We start from the raw sequence: 21,452 nt of genomic DNA, 5'->3' as shown, positions 1-21,452 counted from the left end.
CCAAAGTTCAATTCATATGCTTTATTGGCATGAATGTTCAGGTTAAACAATGTTGCCAAAGAGGTCCGCAATGAAGGAACAACATTTACATTTAGTCATTTAGCAGACGCTCTTATCCAGAGTGACTTACAGTAAGTACAGGGACATTCTCCCCGAGGTATGTAGGGTGAAGTGCCTTGCCCAAGGACACAGCGTAATTTGCACCGGCTGGGAATCGAACTGGCAACCTTCCGATTACTAGCCCGATGCTCTACCCCACTCAGCCACCTGACTCACAACATCTCTCTCTCTCTCTCTCTCTCTCTCTCTCTCTCTCTCTCTCTCTCTCTCTCTCTCTCTCTCTCTCTCTCTCTCTCTCTCTCTCTCTCTCTCTCTCTCTCTCTCTCTCTCTCTCTCTCTCTCTCTCTCTCTCTCTCTCTCTCTCTCTCAATTCAATTCAATTCAATTCAATTGGCTTTATTGGCATTAAGAAACAAATGTTCATATTGCCAAAGCAACGCTGGAACCACAGAACACAATATTAAAACACAAAACAATATTCATATCGTTACTATTGATGTCAGTATACTATTGATGTTACCGGATAATACAATTTCAATCAAACATGACAAATTCAATTGAATTGAAAGATTAAAGGAAACTTTACCATAACCTTAAGTACCTTATTATATATACATATATACACATACACGTCAGTCACACACACGGTATATGTTGTGCTTGTGCTTTGTGTGTGTGCATTGTGTGTCCAGGTCACTCACTGTCTCTCAGGTTGTGGCATACTGATACATACTGGGCAGCAAGGTATGCTCTGTCTCCTTCTCCTAGGAGTATTTTTACCTTTGAGAGGTCACCAAGACCTTTGAAATCTGAGGTTACAGAGTGGAATTTGTTCCAGTAACCATTTCTTACATCACTGAATGTTTCACATTGTAGGAGGAAGTGCACCTCTGTCTCAACCTCACCTGTCGAACAGTGACCACATATTCTGTTTTCTTTTGGTTGCCATGATTTTTGGTGACGTCCTGTTTCAATTGCCAATTGGTGGTCACTGAGCCTGTACTTGGTTAGGATCTGTCTCTGCTTTCTATCTCTGACGTCTCTCTCTCTCTCTCTCTCTCTCTCTCTATCTCTCTCTCTCTCTGTCTCTCTCTTTCTCTCTCTGTCTCTCTCCAACTTTCACTTTTCTTTTTGTTTCTATGTTTCTGTTTCGCTCTCTCCAATGTAGCCCCTATCCACAACTGTCCATCTCTCATAGCTTGACTCTATATCCTAAACCAAAGAAGAAGTCACAATATTTGCAGCCAGACAGCCAGTCAACCAGCCACCTAGGCAGTCAACCAGGGAGGGAGTGAGGCAGATAAGAAGGCACTCTGACAGGCAGACAGATTGATAGACAGGCAAGAAGGCAGATATACAGACAGGCTGGCTAGCTGGCTGGCTGGCTGGCTGGCTGGCTGGCTGGGTGGCTGGCTGGCTGACAGGCAGACAGGCAGACAGCGAGGGAGGCCTATTACTCTACAGCATTACACTAACAGTTCCTCCAGCCGTAGATACAGCGTTAAGATTGCTGTTGTTTTTGTTTTCTTGTTGTCTCGTCTGTCTACTCTAACGTCAGTGTTGTCAGGTGGGGCCTGCTGTTTTAATGAGAGGCTGTCATAGAGCGTTTGACTCTTGAAAGACTCTCAGCCATTACACATGCTGTGACTTGACCTCGTCCTTCCCCAGCTACAGAACATGACTCATCTCCCCAACAAGGTGTAAAGACAGACAGGCAGGCAGAGAGACAGACAGGCAGGCAGACAGGCTAGGAGAAACTTTAGCCATGAAAGGCTAACGCATATTATTATTGAGTCTGATTTGGGTGGGTTTTTGAAGCAAGATTTTTGGCCAATAAGAAGGAGGATTACAGTGCAGGAGTAGGCACATAAGGTCATATTAGAAAGAAATAAGGAATATAGAGTGAGAGAAGAGAATAGAGAAGGAAAGAATAGAAGAGAAGAATGAAGGAGAAAAGGGTAACACTTTAAAATAATGGTCCGTTGTTAACAAGTAGCTATGCAGTAAGTAATAGGTAGTTCTACATTAACACCGAATTTAATACTATTAACTAATATGGAACCTAGATTAACTAAGCAGTAAGTAATAGCTAAATTACAACAAAGGTAGTTCCTTGGTAGGTATTTGGTTATTACTAAATACATGTATCCTCTTGAGAACTACTTGTGAACTATCACCAATTAAAGAAGAATAACCAATTAATTACTAATCACAAAAGTATCATGTCTAAAAAGTGAACAATTTGGTTGTTTCACTCTTAAAATGGTCATAACTTTTCAGAAGCTTGTGCCTCAAATGGGTTATTTGTGGAAACCAGTTTATGAATATTATATCCCCCCAAATACGTTAACTACAGGTTGAGATTTTGACTACTCTTACCAAAGGATGGATGTATGTTCTCTGTTTATTTCAAACTTAAACAAGGTATAATACAAATAATGATAATTTCTTTAACATTTTTTATAATTAGGAAGTGATGCTGACACTCTCATGATTGGATTAGTTTACTATTATGAGCTCGAGTGTCAGTTAAATGTCTCAGACTCCAAAAACCTACCTTTATTTTACAGTAACCGCCTGAGGAGGACTTTAGGATATGAATGTATACATTGATGTTCTCTTGTCAAAAACTATTTGCATCCTGCATTTATGTTGCAAAACCAAATCTTCCAGATTACAATGTTTGTTAGAATATCACTAGTGCCTCACAGAAATGTATGCCTTGACCGTATGTGTCAAATATAAAATTAGACTTATTAAAGGCCTATTACTTGTGAAAACCAGTATAACTCCTCACTAATTACTCAAGCGTTACCTTGTCATCCTGCAGGAACTACTTGTGATATGGACCATTATTTTAAAGTGACAAACATGTTAACTCCTCACGAATTACTCAGGTGTTACCTTGTAATCCTGCAGTAACTACTTGTGATGTGGACCATTATTTTAAAGTTCAAGTTCAAGTCTTTTATTTGTCAGGTACACAGAACAACACAAGGTCAGACTGGGCACTGAAATTCTTAAGACAAGACAACGCAAGCACCTGGCATAACATAACATATAAGTACACAGAACATAATTTACATCTATGCTGAGCTTAAATAAGTGAAACTTCCTAAATATACAGGTAGCAATAAATAATCGACTATACTAACCCTAATACTAAAACTTCCTAAATTACAGATAACAATAAATTATACACTATACTAACCCTAAATGCACATAAAACCTATTTCAACCCTATAACCTATTCTAACCTAAGTGGAGTACAGTACAATAGTGCAAAATTGCAGATCAGTGACTCTTCACTAATTACTCAAGAGTTACCTTGTCATCCCGCAGTAACTGTAATCTGGACCATTATTTCAAAGTGAAAAACATGTTAACACCTCCCTAACATGTCACCTCACAAGATTTACAACATAAAACAACTGCAGTGATTGGATAATATTTTTTTTAATTATATGCACTGGAAGATTTCCATGAAATTGTAAAAGAAAATCCTACATAATGCAAAAATGCACATGGGCATGCAAGAATAAAGCATTTTTTTTGTATATGTCTGAATTAAACATTCTTTGTTTGGCACAATGATGAAACCTAGCATTTAAACAAAAGATTATGTATTTTGGAATGAAACATTCAACACATTCAACAAACTGTGATGATAAACTGAGTCAAACATAATGGCTAATAATTAATAAGTAAGTAGCCTACATGGCTAACCCTAACCCAAATCAAGGTATTCATGGTACCAAAGACGTCACTTCCATGAAGCCTGCCGCCATCTTTGTGTCTGACTCAACCCATTGTATTTGTATCCAATAGTAGGGCCTACTAGTTAGTCATATATATTAATATGTAGTAATACTATAATAATAATATAAATATAATAATAGTATTATTTTCTATTGGTTCTTCAAATTGAGACTTTTTATTGTCTAATTCTTGTGGTTAGTTAGTTAGCTTTCATAGTTAGCCAACGAAGAGAGTCACGAACATAGCCCATAAATGAAGCAGAAAGACAAAAATATTTAGAAAAAAATATTTATTATTGGCTGCGATCCATATTTATTACCGTCAACTTTATTTTGTCCCTTAAAGTATGCGAAACGTCTGCCCCAACTGTCCTTTCCCGACATATGTATCTTGTACAGAATCCATCCCCAATACACCGGAGATCAAAAGTAACGCTATATCAATATGCAGTTGCAGGATGGATGAACCACGCCAAGATATGGCATCTGGAGACAAAACACATGCATGTCATCACAGGACATGTAAGTTATTCAAACGCTATTATCAACCGTGTTATTTTAGTGTTGGTTAAGAGCGCCAATGTGGGCTAGCGAGGTGTAGCTAAAGCATTCCCTAGATAGGAAAGAATGGTAGAACATTAATGTGCATACTATTAAGATATTGGCCAACCTAAGGAAGGTCATTTCCCTTTCATTTTTTCTCTCAGATATTCTCTTATCCACATACTGTACTAAGTACGGGTAGGTTTATAACTAGTTGTACATGTCATGTGAGGCATCAGCTTTGTTAGCTAGCTTACTACACAATTTGAATAACGTTAGCGACTAGCTAACGTTTGTTTAACATTGTTATAGCTCACCATAAACAACTCAGCTTGTGTAAACATTTTCCTGTTAAAAAAATAATTAGCTAAAAAGGGCAAATGCAGCTAGTGCCAATTTATCAGATACAAAGGTTTTTATTTTAATTTTTTAACTTACCTGTTACAGTGTTCACTGCACAATATTGAGTTAGATGTTGGCTGCCAGTTGTCTCTTCTACTGTAATTGCAGCCAACCATTTATTACGCCGATCAAAATCTTTTTGGATACACTGAAATTACAGATTACACTGTAATCTCTGGGTTATTTGGGCGACTATTGTTGCATCCAACAGCACAACATATGGCAGGGATTTTTTACTTTCTGTGGGTTACTTTCTGTTCTATGTTTATGGTGTGACTGGGGCTTAGCTACACTTTCAGACACAAAGATGGGGGCCCTTAAACACAGTGACGTCACATGGTATCCATGAATAGGCCTACTCACTACTCATGAGTCTAGCATTGGCCACTACTGTGAAATACAACAGCAACGCAATTCCAAAGGAATAAAAATGATGAAGGAAGAAAGAACAAATCAGGTCAATCAGTCAGGACTGTAAAATAACTTGCTAGATAACCCAAATCAGAGAACAGGGACATGGCCCAAAACGCTAGCTACAGTTGTTGCTAGCTGTAAAGCCATGGCTGTCGGCTAGCTTGTAAAAAGTCCCTCATACAAACTGTATAGTATTGCAATCGAAATTCAAATTAATTCTACAATTCGAAATTTGCACTAATTCTACAAATCGAAATTTGCACTAATTCTACAATTCGAAATTTGCACTAATTCTAAAATTCGAAATTTGCACTAATTCTACAATTCGAAATTTGCACTAATTCTACAATTCGAAATTTGCACTAATTCTACAATTCGAAATTTGCACTAATTCTACAATTCGAAATTCTAGTGAAATTCACCTAGTCGTTGTTATCGTATGTTATTACACGGTTGTTCTTAACGCTGTAGAAAGCTCCATTCACTTGAATGTGGCTTTTCAACGTTCTGCGGTCTGATATCTTCTGATAACAGACCGTTGCTATGAATAACAGACCGCTGTCAAGGAAAGTGACCTTTTTGCTTCTGATTCACGTCTTTCGTAGCACTCCGCAAGTAGTCCGGTAACTTTTCAACCCCAGCGTACTCCGTTGCTTAGCGACATCAGCTGATTTGAAGCCTAAAGAATGTTCAACGTCTATGAAGTTCAACGTCTTTGGCGAACTATTTCTCTGCTGATCAACACTACGAATGGTAACAAATAAATTGTAAAAAATCACACTGTGTTAAGTCATTTTGTTGGCAAGTAGCCGTGTAATAAGCGGAATAATGTATAGAACGCCGGTCATTATCGGGAAAATAAGTCCCTTCAGAGCGAAGCTACACCCCTCCGCTTCGCGTCGGGGTGCTGTTCGTATACATTATCCCTTACTTGGCCAAATGCTGGATATTTACCATCCATAAAAAAGTGCCACTGCCAATTGATTTCGCGCTCCTAACTCACTCATTGACGTTGCACCAGTATAGCTTTAGGGAAAAGGTCAGTGTACTTTGCGGCCAATGGATTTTCGTTTTAAAATTAAAAAAACAAAATAGGGAAACAATCTTTTCCCCGATTACCATTTAGAAATAGGAAAACAAAAATGGAAAATGAAAAAACGACACGTTATCTGATTTGATATGCTTAAACATGTAAATCGGGAAGTAATATAGTGTGTGGAAATCTTCTTTCTCAATTTTGCATAGATTTTTGTGTTGTGACCCGGAAGTTGCTCCCACAAGCTTGACAGTCACATATTCAGGATGTCAGCAGAGGGCGCATAGGAGAGCAGATGAACGATAAAATTGCTCGCAGAGCAATAGAGCCTCAATTCAAAATGTGATTACATCGGACTGAAGCATGTTTCCAGAGTCTCATCAGCCACCTCACAAAATAAAGAAGGTTCTACCAAAGCCTGTTTAAGGATTTATATATTATATTAGACATATTATATTAGACATTCTGTGGTTCTACACCAAATTTGAATATTTTTCTAAGAAAGTCAGCGACCAGATATATTTTATAAATTATTTTAAAGTGAGTTTCTTTGACTTTTGGGGAAATGGGCCATTTACTGAATTTGAAATGTTTTTTTAATGGACAATGCAACCATATTTGGAACCTGTACACACAATCCTCTGTTATATAAAAAAAATAGATTTCAAAGCATCACTAATATATGTATTATTATATTTACTGTCAAATAAAGTACAATCATTAATAAAAACATTTGATAGCGCATCATACATTTAAGTCATTTAGCTAAGACTTGCATGTACAGTACGTAATGTCACATTAAATAATGTATTTAAACTCGAGCTTAGGTTATATGGTGCGTTGCAGAGGCGATTCTAGGATCAGACCTATAGGGGTGCTCAGCCCCCAATGAGAATGTGACATGAATACAGTGCCTTGCAAAAGTGCTAAACGTAAACCCCCTTGATAATATAAATCCCTAATTTCACTGGATAACAATTAATACATTTATGTATTATTATGCAAAATATTGAATGAAAAAACTAAGGATGTCCCTTTCTTCATGAACTACCAGCATCAAATGATAATAAACAATATATTTAAGAAAGTATTAAAAAAAATATTAGGAGTGCTTAAGCACTCCTAAAAAGGATCTAAAATTGCCACTGAATTGTACCCTCTCCAGTTACATTAATTAATGCATTGCAGGTCAATATAACGTGTGTGCCCCTTAATTTTCTGCTTGCGCTCCTAAAATTTTCAGTCAGGGGCTACTGTGCTCCTAGTAAAAAAAAGTCAGTCTGGAGCCCTGCTCTGTGGGAAGACGTTTTCGCTCTGGATAAGAGCGTCTGCTAAATGACTGAATGCTAAATAACTGAATGTTATCGTTTCGCACTTGTTCCGGGAGTACAACGGCACTTAAGAATGCTTGGCTGGACTTTTTAGTTAGTTTCCTCCAGGATCACAATGACTCTCATTAAAGTGACTAATTTCTCTTTTAGGTTAGATATAACGAAGCTAAGTCTTGTACTCGCTGTGTATTATTTTACTGTTGATTGTTCTTCTACAGGTACAGTCCTGCACTTTTGTGGTTCATGTTGTTTTAATTTGTAACTTGTATAACTGCATGCTCTTATGGGTCTTCCCTTTTGGCACTTGTTTAGCTTTTTCACAATGTATGCTTCATGTTTTGGCTACTTGCAATGTTTGGGACAGTCTCGTTGTTATGATCAGTGACCTATGCTCTTTTGTAAAGCTCTCTCTTGGAAGACGCTTTGGATAAAAGCGTTTGCTAAATGAATAAATGTAAATGTACATTTTTCACCGAAGCAATACCAGCCTAAAGTAACCTATACCACCTCAACGAGAAGCATGCGTTGGTCGGCGAGGGGAGTTCAAGTAGAATGCGCCAAACCACCGAACAGCGTAGGGCCCTCACTAAGTCTTGTCTGTGACAAGGTGACTAGCACAGTTGCCAAATGTATTTCAAAAAGCTGTAAACCGATTGATATTGTTGAGGACGAGGGGTTCACCAAAGTTTTGCGAGTGGCAACGGGTGACTCGAACATCAAGGTACCGCAAAATCAAAGACGCACACTAATGACAAAAATTCGGAAAACCGGTATTATGTGATTAATCATGATTAATCCACAGAAACCTGTGATTAATTTGATTAAAAATGTTAATCATTTCACAGCCCTAATTCTTACATATAACAATGTGCTTTGAACTAACTGAGATAATGGTATCTGTATTGCTTTACAGATCTTGTTGTATTCTCAGTACAGTTTAAATTACACTTTTTAAAGAACTCTTTATATTCAAAAATGTTACCAGACATCTAAATTATAACATCATTCACAAACACAATGCATAACTAAGCAAATTCATACCAATCATAGCCTATTTAAACAATTATTTCCTATTTATTACAATGAACCTATTGTTCCATAAGGCTCACATTTTTTAAGATATACATTTTTAGGCTCAAAGTTGATGGGCTCTGAAATTTTCAAGGTCCAATTTTTTAGTGGGCTCAAATTTGAGCAAACTGAATTTCCGAGTCTTGAATTTTTGGGTCAGATTTTTATTTATCATTGAAATGTATATTCAGATGTGAATTTGGTGTTGTTTAAATTTCAATATTAAGTATTCAATGCTTTTTAAAATTCAAAACATTATGTCACTGATTTGCTTTCATACAAATGGCAGCGCGCCCTCTGCTGACATCCTGAATATGTGGACCAAAGTGACTGTCAAGCTCGTGGGAGCAACTTCCGGGTCATTACACAAAAATCGATGCAAATTTGAGAAAGAATATTTCCACACACTATTTTACTATTTTACTTAAGCACATCAAAGAAAATCAGATAATGGGTAGTTTTTTCGTTTTCCATTTTCTATTATCAAAAAAATAAATAACGGAAAATGGGTCACTTTCCATTTTTTGTTTTCCTATTTCTAAATGGTAATCGGGGAACAGCTTGTTTCCCGATTTTTGTTTTTTAATTTTAAAACGAAAATCCATTGGCCGCAAAGTACACGGACCGGAAAACATGACATGGATTCAGAACAAATAGGTTTTGTTAAGCCAAGTCGACTGGATTTGGAAAATGGACCAGCCGTGATTTGATATTTTCTGAGGTGCAGAAAGACCTAATAGCAGACAAATCGAAATTGCCCGCATAATCATATGATCAAATGTTGGGGAGGACGTGTCCCATAATCATACAGTAGGCTATTATCAAATATTGGGGGGGGACGTGTCCCATAATCATACAGGGGCGTGTTATAACGTTAATATTCATAAACTGGTTTCCACAAAGAACTAATTTCAGGCACAAGCTTCTGAAATGTTATGACCATGTTAAGAGTTAAAACAAACACAATTGTTCACTATTTAGACATTACTTTTGTGATTAGTAATTCATTGGTTATTCTTTCTTCATAGTCATAGTGCACAAGTAGTTCTCAATGAGGATATATTTATTTAGTAATAATCAAATACCTACCAAGGAACTACCTTTGTACTAAATTCACTATTACTTACTGCTTAGTTAATCTTGGTTCCATATTAGTTAATAGTATTACATTCAGTGTTAATGTAGAACTACCTATTACTTCCTGCATAGCTACTCATTAACAACAGACCATTATTCTAAAGTGTTACCGAGAAATGAGGGGAGGAGAATAGAGAAATGTACAGGAACGGATGCAAAAAGAGAGAGGGGGAAATAATTCTGACAGGAGAGGCAGATAACAGAACAAAGAACAGCAGGGGTCTGCATCTAACACGTGTGTGTGTGTTGTTGTGTGTAAGTGTGTGTGACAGAGAGTGCACACACTTACGTTTGTGTGTTCAAAGGGAGTTCTGACAGAAAACAGTTCATGAGACTGTGAGGGAGATGTTTCTATTGCACCAGCATGGTGTTCATGGAAAATCAGTATCAGAATGTCTTCTCTGAATAGAAGAGAGATAAATGTGTGTGTGCAAGAGAGAGAGCGAGACAGAGAGAAAGAGAGAGAGAGAGAGAACCTGCTGACACTGTCCAACACAAAACATTCTAAAGGGGCTTTGTACATACAGAACAACTTGACACTGCACCCCCATTCCTTTCTCTCTCTCTTTTCTCACTCCCTCTCTATCTCTCTCTACCCCCCTCTCTCTCAAAGCCCAAAATAGTAAATGAGATTTATTGTCATGTGCACTGTACAACACTGGGTCATTCTGGCCAATTACATTCTTATGACATGGCAAGCAACATAAAATGGCTTGAAAAGGAAAATAAATGTGTGTAAAATACAAAACACAATTTTGTACTCACAAATGAGCAAAATGGCATATGCTTCAACAAACATTGGGGTGATCATGTGGGGTGATCTCTCTCAGTCTGTCCTACTCTTTTTCCTTCTCTCTGTCTCTCTCCATCCCTCATTCCTTCCCTCCACCCCTCTCTTTCTCTCTCTATTTCAATTCAATGGGGTTTATTGGCATGAAAGAACAAATGTTCTTATTGCCAAAGCAAAAAAACTGTGGAAATACAGAAATATTTGTCATATATAAACCAGAGCCTTATACACACACACACAGATACACACATGATAATTAAACATACATGTAACATACATGTAACTACATTGCACAAGTGTATAACGGTGGTTTGCATTTACAAATGAAGTCAAAATCTCTCCTCCCTCTTTCTTTGTCTTTCTCTCTCCCTATCTCCCATTTTCTCTCTTTATTTTTCTCTCTCGCCCTCCCTCTCCCACCCTTACTTTATCTCCCTCTTCCCCTCTTTCTCCCTTCCTCTCTCCCTTTGGGTGGGGAAGAGGGGTCCCTTGTACAATGTCAGTAAGTAGGATCCAAACTGGTTATTGTGATGTGGATAGCTGGCAGTTTTGACTGCCCAATAAAGATTTTTTTAGGTCCCTCCCTCTCTCTCTTTCTCTCTCTCTCTCTCTCTCTCTCTCTCTCTGTCCCTCTCCTCTGTCATTTATCTGTTCTTATGGTGGTTCCATCTCACTGGAACTACAGAGCCCAAAGTGAGCCGAGGAGCAAAGTGAGAGAGGAGGAGGATGTCCTCCTTTGTCCTCCTTTCATTTGGTAGATGGAGGATGCAGGGCAACGCATGCAGTCCTCTCTCTCTATCTCTCTCTCTCCTCTATTTTTCTTTCTCTCTCTATTTCCCTACCAATGTAAACAGTGTAACAAATTTCAAACTTTCTTGCCTGCTCTCTCTGAGCCCAGGTCAGACTCATGTGCATCGAGTTCACACGTTGGTCCCTGTTGGAAGCTGTTTGGACCGATACAAATCATCTGCTTGCAAATCAAGCTCCATAAGTGACAAACTGTTTGCACCTCTAATACAATCAGGCCCGTTTGCACCACAATGCCAGATGAATCCACGACGCCTCATCACTCCAAAGGCCTTCAAACCACAAAGCGCTCTTCGAACCCTTACCCCCCCCGCCCCCCGCCATAGTACCACCATCCCCAGCCCACCTCTCAGATAGGGTCTTACCGTGTGCGTAGGTTTCCCGGGCTTGGTGGGCCGTCGTAGACTGACAGGATGTCAAAGTCCTCCTCCAAGGCAAAGCCCTGGAACACCAGCTGTATCCTATTATGCTCTGCTGCCACCACCACCCACGTGCAGTTGGCATAGTTGGGGTACCCATACGGGTATCCTGGGCTCTCTATGGTGCCGTTGGGATTGTGTAGGGTGTAGCTGCAATTCTGGGCTGGAATGGGAAGAAAGACAAAGAGAAGGGGAGAGAGGGGGAAGTAAGAGAGAGGAAGGCAGGAGAGAAGAAGGGAGGGGATTTATGTAGGAGTGGTGGTGGAGAGAAAGAAATTGGGATGGAAGGAGAAAGGAAATAGGGTTAGTTAAGTCATGGAGCTGTTTTTCATTTCAAAACTAAACACCACTCATCACACAGACTCAAACAAAGACCCCCAAAAAATCACAGACACAAATTGGCACATACAATCCAAAACTCTTCGAATGTTAGAGTCAAGCCACCAATGTCCAATTATTGTCTACCTGTGAAACATAACTACTCTTGGTTAGCATCTGGACGCTAACTGCCAGCTCCTTTCTACACCCATCATCTCTCCATCACCTGTTCCCACAGTAACAAGTGGAGAAGGAAAGGAAGCCTTCATCTGTTTCCCTCTTCTGTCTTTGTCCCTCCTTCCCTCTATTCCTTCTTTCTCCATTTCTGTATCTCTATCTGTCATTCACATTAATTGGGCTTTTCTGTATATAGGTCTTTTGGCAGCAGCATCTAAACTATCATTCTCAAAGTGAGTGGGGTGCTTCTCCAATAAATAGCGAAAGAGTTAAGAAAGGAGGGAGGTAGGGCTGGGCGGTAGTACGGTGTATACAGAGTCAGATGGCTGAGCGGTGAGTGAGTCGGGCTAGTAATCAGAAGGTTGCAGGATCGATTCCCCGCCATGCCAAACGACATTGTGTCCTTGGGCAAGGCACTTCACCCTACTTGCCTCAGGGGAATGTCCCTGTACTTACTGTAAGTTGCTCTGGATAGGAGTGTCTGAGTAAATGTAAATATACCGTGAGACAGTAGAAATGTGTCTACTGGGAGAAATTTGGCTATAGTGTTACAACCACTGTATACTTTCCAATGTTTACCACACATAAAGCAATAGAATCAACACCGGCCACCACATTGCGTTTCGTAAAAAACGTGTTTTTAACACTATTTGGGCCCAATCTTGCACCCAGCGCAATTGACTTTGTCAACGACGCAAGTATGCGACGAGAGTGCCTAGTTTGCACTCGACGCAAAGCGGACTTTTCCCTCCACAGACGCATGTCGAAATGACCTTGTGCTCCTGTGGGCGGTTCAGCGAAAAAGGAGGCGTGTTCCAGCGCAAACGTTCCCTGGTGCTATTTTGCAGTTTCCGAGAAACAATTCCGCCACTGACCAGGAAAAACGTGGTCTCAAGTCAATGGCGCATTATTCAGATGCTATTTTAAGGGCGCAAGCTTGGTCCGTGCTTACTGCTAGCGATGCCAGGGTCTTCTTTCTGCGAAGCTACGTTACATTGTTTTGATTTATGGCATGTTACATTTCTTCAATGATTATAAAAAGATTTTCATGAGAGATCTCTATATATGTGAACATGATTTGTAACAATTGTGGCAATTTTCTTCCACGCCTGTTTAACCAAAGCAAATTTGGGTGGGTTTCTTCTCCCATCTCCATCAGAATCAGAATTTGGTTTCTTTGCAATGTTTGCGTGTTACACAAACACAGATTTTACTGTGGCAGGAAGGTGCAAATAATAAACACATACGGGTCTTAAATTAAGTTAAAAAGTACATTAGTTAAACTAATTCCAAGAACTAAACAATTAAAAAAATATAATATAGGGTAGGCTATATTAAAATACGAAATTGAATGAGCAGCATGAGCGGGCAATTTAGTGCAATGGGAAAACTGCTCTGCCTTTCCCACACAATGTCACTTCTCTATCTGTTACGGCCCTAACTAGAACGTCGGTCTCCTTGGCTGTGAACTCCTCCTGGCGTGCGCCTGGCAAATCCGCCGTTATAATAGCAATCCGCCATGGAACAAGCGCTGCTCTTAAAGGGAATGTGGGATGACGCTCTGATTGGTGTATTGCACGTTACGCCAAAACCACACCCATTGGTAATGTAGCTTCTTCGGACCTACCCATTTCAGATTTGCGCCAGGCTCAAAGTCATTTATCCCACCGGCAAAATAGCAACCGAGAGGGAGTCCCGCCCACAAAGTTACTTTTTGATACTTGCGTTTAAGATCTTTAAAATAGAGCCCTTTAGGTAGCCGGGCTTCCAGCCCAATTTAGATTGGTCGGGAGTTGGGTCTGGAGGGGCTCATATTGGGGACAAACTATATAAAACCAGGAGCTGGGCGGACCAATTAAATTACCAGGGTGGGCTTTATACGATGATGGACAGATGATCAACAGTAACGTAATCAACAACGTCACGAAAGAGCGCTTGGATTGAATTTGTTTTCAACAAACAACATATTACGTTGCTCTGGTTGTAGGTCTATCCAATTGAGCGAAGAGGCATTCGTTTTACGAGTTCGGTTGAAACACGCCCCATAGTCACAGCCTATCGGAGAGTTATCAGACTCTGTACAGACACTATATTCTGACTACAATTATGAGTATGACAACGTCAGGCTACCCTTTAGGTTAAAACACAACGAATTCTTTCAGCTGCATTTCCTTTCCCTGCTCTCCCTCCGTCTCTGTCACTTACAAGTCTTTCTCACATACATATAGTCACATAACGTCAGCACACGTTAGCCGTTCTAGTAAGACAGACAGCGAGCATTCAGCATTAGGGGAGAGAGGGGGCGAAAGTAACACGGGACGAAAGTAACAAACCGATTTTCTCAGAGCCCTGACTTCATTTGCTATCCAAGTTATGACAGCACCTTGAGCATGCAACCATTAATGGAGCTACCAAATTTCCTGTGATTTCGTCATCGTTTGCCGCTGTTATGTGCGGAAAGCACACAAGTAAATAACTGAGGCGGTCCTTTTTTGCTAATTGGGGTGTGTTTGCCTTCGGCGAGCACAAACCATTGTTATCCCACATAAATATTATTTATTATTATTGTTTATTTTCGTGCCCCTAAGGCTAAGTCAATATTTGGACTACATAGACAACGTCGATGTCAAAAGGTTCGTATTGGTCGCGATTGCGTTGGTTCTATTGGGATTTATGTTCCGTTGCACGGTTTAGGTTTTAATTAAGTTTTTGTGGCAAAAGTGAAGCTAACGGTGGCTAACTTGCTTGCCACAGTCACTGACGCTCCTGACGTCACGAAATATCACGTGACTACCTGTAACAGAACATTAGTTTAGCAGCTTGTTAACTTCTGGGAGATAGCTAGGCTAACTGCTTTACTGCAAGGGAGCTGCAGAAACACCACAAGCAAAGAGGCCAGGGTGATAACTATTTACTCATTTTACTTTGTGATATGAAACACAATTGTGAAGTGTAATGTACAATATAATCTGATATAAGGAAGTAGTTACATCTACTTTTGGAAACAGTAGTCTACGATTTCACTGAAGCATTAGCATCATTACAGTAGCCTCTGTTGCCCGGGCAACACATATTGCAGCGGCCTATGATGCATCTGTTTTCAATCGTTAATAAACATTCCTCACAAATACATTTTCGTTGTACAATTTATTGTAACATTAGATTACAAGTTAACGATTTGCTGAAATTATCATTACCTGTGGTTTCAAACCAGTGTAGCTCACTGCAACGCTGTAGCTTAGTCCCGTAACTAGCTAACAAAAACATCTCCCTGCTGGAAGTCAAATGGCGGCACATGTTTCGGCACTACCCTTACTTAAATCAAAAGTCTTTCAAAAGGTGAAACTATCTGACTAGTGACTGCTAACCTGAACTTTATTGCCACAGCCTGAACTTCAATCTGTTTATGAAAATAATCCATTTCAGCCTAGACCGTAGGCCTACAACGGAAGTAACGTTAAATTGAATTCAACCAACGCAATTGCTACCAGGACAGTCTAGTTAGTAGTAGTATAGTTGTAGCCTACAATTTACCGGGGCAGCTTCTCCACACAGCAGGGCTATATGGCATTTTGCCTTGTTACTGACAATGATCACTACCACTGACATATTTATGAATGACTGATTTTCCCCTAAATAAATGTCAAGCTTTTTTACGTTTTTGGGGGCATATTTTCAGTTAGCAGATGATACTATTTGAATTGCGATTCCATCTGAGATAGCTAGCTACTGCTGGTAACCTTGTTGTTAAAATACATTTAAAAGGGGGTTCTTTATTGATGAATGAATGCAATATGAGTAGGCTAAATGCCTGAAAATATCATGAGAAGGGAAAAACTTAAAATGACGTTTAAGTCATAGAGATTAGGTCAATTTTTACACCGGTTTGCCAAATGTATTCGTTTTGATTCAACTATGAGGTTGCTGATCACCATTCCCCTTGCAGGGGAAATGAGAAGACAACTATTTCATTCTACTCTTCACTCTTAGTATTTTGAGGTTAAATGAGCAGAACAAAATGCTTTTAAATCTATGTAATCTTTATAAATAATAAGTAGGCTATGCATTTTAATAGAAAAAATACAGAAATATCAGTTGTATAATGCAATTTAAATATGGACCCCTGCAACCAAAACAAGCCAGCACACCCTACAATTTCCCCAGAAATTGTACCCTCTCTAGTTCCAAGTTGTGTTTCCCGTTTATGTGTCACAGTCACAGCTCAATCTACAGGTTATTTCTGAAGGTTGCCTTGTCAGAGTTTTTCAGTATAAAAGTAAATCTGGTTTAAATGTCAGGAGTTCCTGTCGGGACGAAAGTAACACTTAGTTTTGCCCCTCCGCTAATGCAATAGTATGTGGTGGATTTCTGTTTGTGGAAAGCATTTATTAAAACATGTTCATGCCATATTACATTACATTACTTGCAGTTACATATTAACAAGGTCATAGTCAGGTATATGTAATAAAAACCAGAGTAACACCAAAAATCTAGCTTGTATTGTTGTGTTACTTTTGACCCACCCCTGTGTTACTTTCGTCCCAACTGATGGGGTCGAAAGTAACAATGTGCAACTTGTGTTCAAAATGAAATTATACTGAAGTTGTTCGACATTTGTACAAAATACCATCTGGTATTGATATACCCCACTTATAAGTTATAGACCCAAGCAAAAATATATCTATGTCTAAAACATTCTCTTTTAAAATTACGTTTTTCTGAAAAATGGTACTTTTGCCCAAGGGCGTAGGTTTGGTCCCCCCCCCCCCCCGGAGCACAAATCAAAATGCAATTCTGTATACTATCCCTAAAGAGCTAGAAATTGCACTCTCCAAAAAAAGAGACTGTGATAATGACACTGTAATGCTGAACAACAAAATGTTTTATAATCATAAACCTCACCTGAAGCCCTGATGCTGTTTCCTCAGCCTACTCTACATCTGGAGTGTTTTCATGCTGTCTTTCCTGCATACAAAATGGTTCATTCAATTTGTAGCCTATCTTATGGCTAGCAAGTTTAACCCTCCTACCATATTGTATACAGTGTTATTTGGACATTAATAATCAAATAATGGTTCATTATTAGCTAACTACTTACTAACCGAGAGTGAGGTCATGCCAGGAAATATCAAACTGAGGCCGGAACGTATCGGCAAAGCCGAGGCAAAACCTAGTAAGTAGTTTATCATTAGGAATTTTTAGCTTCTTTTCATTTTGTAAACGAAAATAAATGGTACCTCTAGGCTAATTGTAGCTAGCTCTCAAGTCTTCTCACGCTGTGTTTCATGTGTTGCCTAGCAACTCATTACTTTTGATAGAAAGCGGACAACATGGTTCTGCTAAAATGGCTTTAATTTCAACACAAAATAACGACACAAGTGATTAAAAGAGTCTAGTCTTCATCCTCACTTTCGATGACAAATCTTTTCAGCATCATCTGGATAGTAAAACTCAGCAGTTGACTCGTCGCTCATTTTGAAGATGAAGTCAGAGGGCAATACGGAGCCGTATTGACCGCTGAGGAGGGCAAAACGCGTCTGGAATGACTACCCATTAGCCAATCAGAAAGCTTGTACCGTCATTGCCATATAATACATTTGAATAACCAACAGTGTTAACTCATTCACATAGCCAACTGTTTTTTCCAGCACCTGTCTAGCAATGCAGTGACAGTCCGTCAACTGTGAATTTGTCCGAGGCTAGACTCCTAACCTTGGTTGAAAGATTAGCCACAAAAGCTAGGTTTAGCTCTAACAATACCCTGGGTAACATATAATATCACCAGTTAATAAATGCATAAATGTTAATACTTTTTCCACAGTAGAATCTGCATTTGAAAGCCTGGTCACTACCACTGCTAGTATGGCTAGTTATTTAGCCTGACTTACACTCATGGGCGGCGCTAGGGAGGGGCTAGCAGGTGCTTTTTAGCACCCCCAAGAAAGACCAACGCACCCCCATAGCACCCCCTAAAATATTGCTCATTTACCAATAGGCCCGGTGTGGCCATCGGGAGAATTCCCGGTGGACTGCTCATATGTGTTAGGTTTGTTAAGTTACGGTGTGACCAATAAGTAAGCTAATAGGCTACACTAGGTTTTAATCTAAATAAGCGCATGATCAGACCGTGCATTAAAAAGTGCTGTTTTCAGTTGTCGCGCATGCTCTCTTTCTCAAACACAAGTACGTGTACCAAGGTTATTTTCATGGAGACAACCCTAAACCACAATTTATTGTTGTAGAGGGAGAATAAGCTGATTCAAAAATAATACAATAAATGGGAAAAAAGTGCCAGGAGGAACTGAAAAAGCCAGGTAAAAAAAGAAAGATCAGTCACTTCATAAATCTAGGTTCCTGCCAGGTTGGGAAAAATATGTTTTCTCAAAAGCCCTGCAGTGTTTCCCCTATGTTGATTTTGTCGTGGCTAAATTTCTGCCGCCAAGATATCAAAAATAGGGCTGTACAAGACAGGCCGTCTATCAGCATTGATTGATAGAGTGCATGTCAGAGAATAGGAAGGACACGCGCTTCACAGCGCAGTTGAGATTGCGTGTGTGCGTCTTTGAGAACTGCAAGTCGTATAACTTGTGTTTTCAGTTCATTAAAGCCTGTATTAGTCTACAGTTATTGCAAATTTAAGTTAACTGGTGATTTTCGTTGTTTGTATTCTTCCCCTGCTAGCATAATTGCCTGTTGATTCGTTAGCGATTGCTGCCCTTGCTCACGTTTGTATTTTAGGTGCATTATTATGCTGAACAAGTTTTGATAGTTATTAAGTGGGTATATTGTTATTATTTGCTAAAGAATGCCTAGCCTATCGAGATCAAATGAAGCCAACAGTGTAGGCTACATGCTTTCGGGTACCTTGATCGATAGGCTAGGGCAGTGGTTCCCAACCCTGATCCTCAGGGACCCCCTGTCCTGCTTGTTTTAGATGTTTCCCACACACCTGATTCAAATGCATGTTCGTTACCAGGCTTCTACAGAGCTAGATAACGACCCTTTTATTTGAATCAGGTGTGTTGGAGGAGGGAAACATCTAAAACATGCAGGACAGGGGGTCCAGAGGACCAGGGTTGGGAACCACTGGGCTAGGGTACTGACCATTTAGGCTACAGACCTGCCCCCACTGCTAAAAAAAATCCTAGGGGAAACACTGCCCTGAATCTTTAAGGTAAAATTGTGGGTTGTAGTTTCGTTTATGTGTTTATATTAGGCTACATAAAGCTCCAAAAACTATTTCACACTAAAATTAATGCAAAAAATCTCGCTTGCGGGCTATGCGTACTCGCATTACCTACTATGAAGTAGCGATTTCAGCTCACATCAAAACCTTGACTAGGTCCTAGGTTAGGGTAAAGCCCCGAATGTTCAATGTATGGCTCGGCCCCTGGTGGGGATGGGCTGGTTTTGGCCATTACACTCCCAGGCTGAAAGTGGGTCCCACTCCTGACCTGATAATATTTATTTAATTTAAAAAACATATAACTGCGCAGCTCCCCCTGTCAATGATGTAGCACCCCCTCAGCACCTGCATTAAAAATTCTCTGGCGCCGCCCCTGCTTACACTGCTTTTTGAAAAAGCTTCGTATGTCCCCTTTCTTCTTCTTGGGTGGAGGCATTTCTACAAAGCACAATAAGGGGCAAACATGTACATGCTGAAGGGCAAATGGAATATTAAAATGTGTTACTCTGGCCTTTTATATATGTATTGTTGGCAGACAGCCCTAATAAGTTAGCTGTACCGTTGTCGCCGACATACCCGCTAGCTTGTCAGCGACTGCCAGTGCAAGCAAGCAAAGTAGCATGTGCTTCTTCCCGTGCGTGTTGCGTGTCAGATAACCCGCCCCCTTCGGATTTTCAGCCAATCAAATTATGGCGTTTCTTGTAATGTCGCGTCCTGGCCGTCGGAATCGATCCAAATAGCAGCACAATTCGCAAAAATATTGGTGGGGACAATTTTGTCATTTTCAAATGTTGGTGGGGACAAGTACCTAGCGTCCCCCCCTAAATCTACGCCCATTTCGCCCCCGCTCTCCCCTACTATGCGTGTCCACTGCAGCGACAACATGTTTTCCATTCATTTTCTATGGAGCCAGGCGAAACGCTTGCATGGTGCATTGTGGGTAGCGACGCGAGTTGAGATTTTCTCAACTTTATGCAAATGAGGAGCGATTTTCTCTAGCGATGGCCAATCGGAGAGTTTTCTTGTTTCTTGTAACGTAGCAACCATGGTAAACCTTTATAAGTTTCAAGGTGGAGGAGAAACTAATCGTTTGTGTGGCTCCTTACCCAGTCCTGTACGATACATAGCTGTATTCGTACAGAGATGTTAATACAAAAAAAAAACGATGCATGGCACAAGGTTGCCGAAGTTGTTGGTGCTTGTACTTTCAAATTCAGTCTAGTCACATTACGTAACTTCGTTCTGTGGTAACTACCTAGCTAGCTAGCCCGGCTGGAACTCCCTACCTATCGACAGATTAGCAGAGACTGAGTAATATAATAAAACATTTTTTACACATGTCAACGTGTATGGCTAAACAGTTTTGTATTTTGTATACAAGTTGTATTTTGATCTATGTTGCGTTTACGAAGTCTGCACACTTGGCCATTACAACTACAACAGTGGATTTAATTTTACATTAATCTGTCTGATACCCCCCGAGCGTGTTGAACTGTGGGAAGGCAAGCGATGCTAATCGATTCGCGTCGCTGCAGTGACACGCATTAGTGCCGTAGCTAAAGATCTAGGAAACTTCAGGCTACTTTTCACTAGGTACCTACGAACGTGTCTTAATCGAAGGTTCCCCTTCGTTCTTTTGGTGAGAAGTCTCAAGAGCTAACGCTAGCTAGCCTACTTAACCGGCGTGGAGCCGACCAGTTAAATAGTTATTTAGCACTAGCGTTGCTACCTGCATATGCAGAAATTATTTGTTTGTGGTTGATTTTGTGAAGGTGTGAATCCTTTTGGATTAATATTTAATATAATAAAGTTCTGAGGAACGAATTATTGACAAAGGAATTATTTTGCCGGAACGCTAGCGCGTACTCGTCTAGTGTTTTTAACTCAAGTGTTGTCTCATGTGAGGCAGTTGTTTGTAATAAATAATCAAGTGAGATGATGAAGTACGGTTTCGTTATTTTGTACAATTTTTTTATTGAATTTACAGAACAATTAGGCTACTA

At 39.9% G+C, this 21,452-nt stretch overlaps 1 protein-coding gene across 1 annotated transcript in view; it reads right to left on the bottom strand.

Moving 5' to 3' along the window:
• The window catches only part of csmd2 (CUB and Sushi multiple domains 2), a 228,656-nt gene that overhangs the window by 189,555 nt on the left and 17,649 nt on the right, over nt 1-21,452 (bottom strand). Inside the window, exon 2 of the mRNA XM_084695567.1 lies at nt 11,715-11,931. Within this exon, the coding sequence (XP_084551693.1) occupies nt 11,715-11,931 (217 nt within the window). The remainder of the gene's footprint in view (nt 1-11,714; nt 11,932-21,452) is intronic.

Source organism: Hypomesus nipponensis, chromosome 4 (assembly GCF_054491055.1).
Source record: "Hypomesus nipponensis isolate SF chromosome 4, ASM5449105v1, whole genome shotgun sequence".
NCBI lineage: Eukaryota > Metazoa > Chordata > Actinopteri > Osmeriformes > Osmeridae > Hypomesus > Hypomesus nipponensis.
This window is presented reverse-complemented; position numbering and strand designations above follow the sequence as displayed.